Source organism: Argentina silus, assembly GCF_951799395.1.
Source record: "Argentina silus genome assembly, chromosome: 5".
Lineage (NCBI taxonomy): Eukaryota > Metazoa > Chordata > Actinopteri > Argentiniformes > Argentinidae > Argentina > Argentina silus.
In genome coordinates this window covers 681,113-684,994 of record NC_139659.1, presented here as the reverse complement: position 1 = coordinate 684,994, position 3,882 = coordinate 681,113, and the positions used below count along the sequence as shown (strand labels likewise).

General features: G+C 42.6%; 1 protein-coding gene across 2 annotated transcripts in view; it reads right to left on the bottom strand.

Moving 5' to 3' along the window:
- Window positions 1–1,463, bottom strand: part of epb41l4a (erythrocyte membrane protein band 4.1 like 4A) — a gene marked incomplete at its 3' end in the record, with an annotated part of 52,476 nt that extends 51,013 nt beyond the window's left edge. For both annotated transcript variants that reach the window (XM_083669479.1, XM_083669480.1), the window contains exon 1: window positions 1,355–1,463. In XM_083669479.1, coding sequence (XP_083525605.1) covers window positions 1,355–1,453 — 99 coding nt within the window. In that variant the 5' untranslated portion in view covers window positions 1,454–1,463. The remainder of the gene's footprint in view (window positions 1–1,354) is intronic.
- Between the last annotated feature and the right edge of the window lie 2,419 nt (window positions 1,464–3,882).

Sequence of the window (3,882 nt, the reverse complement as noted above, 5' to 3'; positions counted from 1 at the left end):
ATTAGGGGTATCCTTTGAGTATTGTGACCAAAAACCAGTAAAGGGTCAACCCTCTCAAATGTACGACTCTGAAGACATACAACTCTCCACAAACTATTCCCAATGCCCACCTGCCCAACTGTTAAATAAGACTATACAACGATTATAACTACGTTTCCTTTTGTCTTTTCAGTGTTTATACACCATAACATAACACCGTAGTGTATCATATGTAAACAATGACCTCCCTCTGTTTTGTCATAATGCTGTTTCCCATCGTTACCTGTGACAGAGGTACAGTGTAGCACGGGTGTTCTTTGAAGAGCAGGGAGTGTCCACTGTCCAGTCTCCCTCCTACTGTGGATCAAATCATACCAGGCCACACGCAGGGCAGTATGGGAAAGGTTCAGGGGGGTCAAAGGGCACCACAAGGCCAGACAAACAGATGCAGCAGGAGATGATTTGTTTGACCTGTTTAGCTCCAGCAGTCACCCTGCGTTAGGATACGACTCTCTGCTGCCTCTGGGGATCCTACAGAGCTGAGGTTCTACAACAGCCAGATTACATCCAGCCCATCAACCCATTTTCTCAGCCTCCACTGAGCCCAGTCTGGCCTCCTGAGTTGGAATTGTCTGTTGATATTGGGCTATGTATTCATGGAGGATACAGTAGCTATATTATACTATTATACTTAGAAATGTCACATGAAAAAGGGGTTTTGGTTGAATAAGATACAGTACAGTTACAGTGTTGAACAGAGAGTAAAGACAAGGAGGGTCCTGAGGTGGAGGAGTAAGACAACACAGTGTTGACACGTCCAGTCTCTGTTTCCCATTCAGGCAAAACATGCAAAGAATGCTTACTTATTTTTTTCAAAGCAGTTTTTGACACGTCAAGTAAGTTACAGGTTCTCTTCTGGTTAGGTTTTAGACTTTCATTGACGTCATACTTATTTTGTTATCGTAGGAAAATTCCCATATTATCCTTTAAGATTTAATTTACAAACAGGAATAAATCAGGGAGATTATTAGAGGGATTTACATAGCCAGGTTTAGGCCCTTAGGGCCTTTGTGTTATGAGTCAGGCTATGCGATTACAGATCACAGCACATTCAGGCCTACAGTATATTTCAATGGCTACATTACATCCTGAGAATCAAACCAATCTAAGAATTTTAGTCAACAAGTCTGATGCCAACAACAACAACATCAACTACAGCCCATCAACCAGAACGGTGGCGGGTGTACTGACTGACGAACCTCCCGGGTGTGATGGCAGACACCGGTATCTGTCATTAGCAGATGATTAGGCCTACAGTACCTGTCAACCGCAGAACCTGGAACCACAGAAGCGCGCGTAATGGATCGTCTCTTACCTTTATTCCTTGTTGTTGAGTGGTTAACGTCAATTTGGTTTCATCCAACAGAAGAACTTCACAGTAGAACTCCTCCTGAACAGCACAGAAGCAACTCATTTCTGTTCTTGTCTAGATTACTGCCAGACTGATTTAGGAGCGGAAAACACCGATGCAGACCTTTATTCAGTAATAAAGGAGTGCTCATAGGAAGGAGTTAAAAAAAAACAACGTTGAGTTTATGAGAATCCAATTCATCAGGTTTTTCCAATAGAATACTTCTTCAGTCATTGATCTGCAATAAAGAGTCATAGAAAATGCATGAAAGTAAACACAACATGTAAATGCACCTGCTTAATAAAGTGATGAACACAGAAAGAAGGCCTGATACACACCTTGATGTCCTCTCCGAAGTATTCTAAAACCTTTTGTCCGTCCTTTTCTTCCACAAGTCAGCCCTTTCCCTCAAATCAGAGACGTGACTCTATTTTCTGATCAATATTGCAACAGGAGCTTTTCAATGGTTCTTTTATCTGGAAAACTTATTCAAAACCGTAGGCTTCCTTTATGTCAGTGAGTTCGGCTGGGTTGCATATCCAATAAGCACATGTGTTGTGCGCCTTTCAGTGCGTCCCTCAGGTCCTCATAGATGTCCAAGAAAACCAAGCATTTTTGCTCGCTTAGTCTTTCATCGTCGCTGCAATATCCGGCAACTCTTGAAATAAAGGTAGACTTCCACTTGTGGGCTTCGAGATCTGATCGTTAAAACCTTGTTACTCTTCAGATCCGCAGACAGCCCGTTGCTAAGGAGCGGTGCCCATCTCAGAGCTCCGGCACAGATGACTCCGCCTATCTGGACTTTCCATCATCGCCAATATGCAATCATACACGATACCATCCTGCCACCTGTCGGAGATTTAGCGTAGGACGTGTGTGTGTGTGTATGTGTGTGTGTGTGTGTGTGTGTGTGTGTGTGTGTGTGTGTGTGTGTGTGTGTGTGTGTGTGTGTGTGTGTGTGTGTGTGTGTGATTAAAGGCGTCCGTTAAATGCCATCAATGTAAAATCCTCAATGGAGATTTGCGATTGAAAGTGTGATTTAGTCCAGAACTTAATCTGTGTCTAGGAAACCGACCCTTGAAGTTTCGGTAGCACATTAATCGCGACAATATTGCAGACAAATTTGTTTTGCTTTGTATGCTACTGACATCTGGTGGTTGTATAAGACCCTGTTATTATCAATAGAAAGGACCGTTAGATTAAAGATCTCTATTGTCTATTGGTCACATAACTGTTTGCATACAATCATAATCCATATTTATGGAATGGAGAGGGGAAACGTTGCGTTTAAACATTATATTGCAACATCTACTTTCTCTGTAGTCAAACTTTAAAGTCATAGTCTGCAATATTGTCAGTAATTTCAATGAATGAAATACACCCATCGATATGGAATACAATTACTTCGAGAGATAAGTGTTTTAGATTACATTTACATTTTGACATTTATGGAATTTAGCAGATGCCTTTATCCAAAGCGACTTACAACAAATACATTTGTTTAAGTAAGTGAATCATCTAAGTGAATCAGACTAGGGCTTATCAAACCCAATAAGGGCCTAAAAAGGGCCCACACAATGTTTTGGCTATATGTTTTTGCTGTCATATGAGACTTACTGTAGTAACAAATGAAATATTCAAAACATGTTTCAGAAAAGTAGGCTAGGCCTACTCCCATGGAATGTCATTGTGAGTTCTCAGCTACAGACAGAGCCTACCGGTATAGAAATCAAGCGCTATCTGCATGTGCACATATCACTGGATGGCATTTGTTCCATTGTTGACATTTGTGTGTTGACGGCCCTGCAAATTGCCTCCTAAAGACCTCTTCACCCCCACTACCCCCCTGTACTAACCCTAACCCCAACCCTAGAGACCTCTTCACCCCCACTACCCCCCTGTACTAACCCTAACCCCAACCCTAGAGACCTCTTCACCCCCACTACCCCCCTGTACTAACCATAACCCTAACCCTAGAGACCTCTTCACCCCCACTACCCCCCTGTACTAACCCTAACCCTAAAGACCTCTTCACCCCACTACCCCCCTGTACAAGTTTCTCTCCTGTTAATAATAATAAAAATAATAATAATAATAATCATTCTTCTTCTAGCATTGTGACTGCCTATGGCCTCTGGTCTGAGCATTGATTACTTTATCTTATGATGACTGATGGATAGATGATTCACTTACTTAAACAAATGGATTTGTTGTAAATCGCTTTGGATTAAAGGCGTCTGTTAAATGTCATCAATGTAAAATGTAATGCAGTGTTGGAATAGTATTTCTTCCTCACAGCTCCAGTATGCTGGAGGGCGGGCAGGCTACTGCACATCATCCTCATCCTCATCCTCATCCTCCTCATCCTCATCATCCTCCTCATCCTCCTCCTCCTCCTCATCAGGCATGCGCGGAAGCTGACGGAACAGACAACATGGCGTAACGATGGAAGCCAGCGTCGTCCGAGGAAGAAAAGCGGAGGGAGACACAAA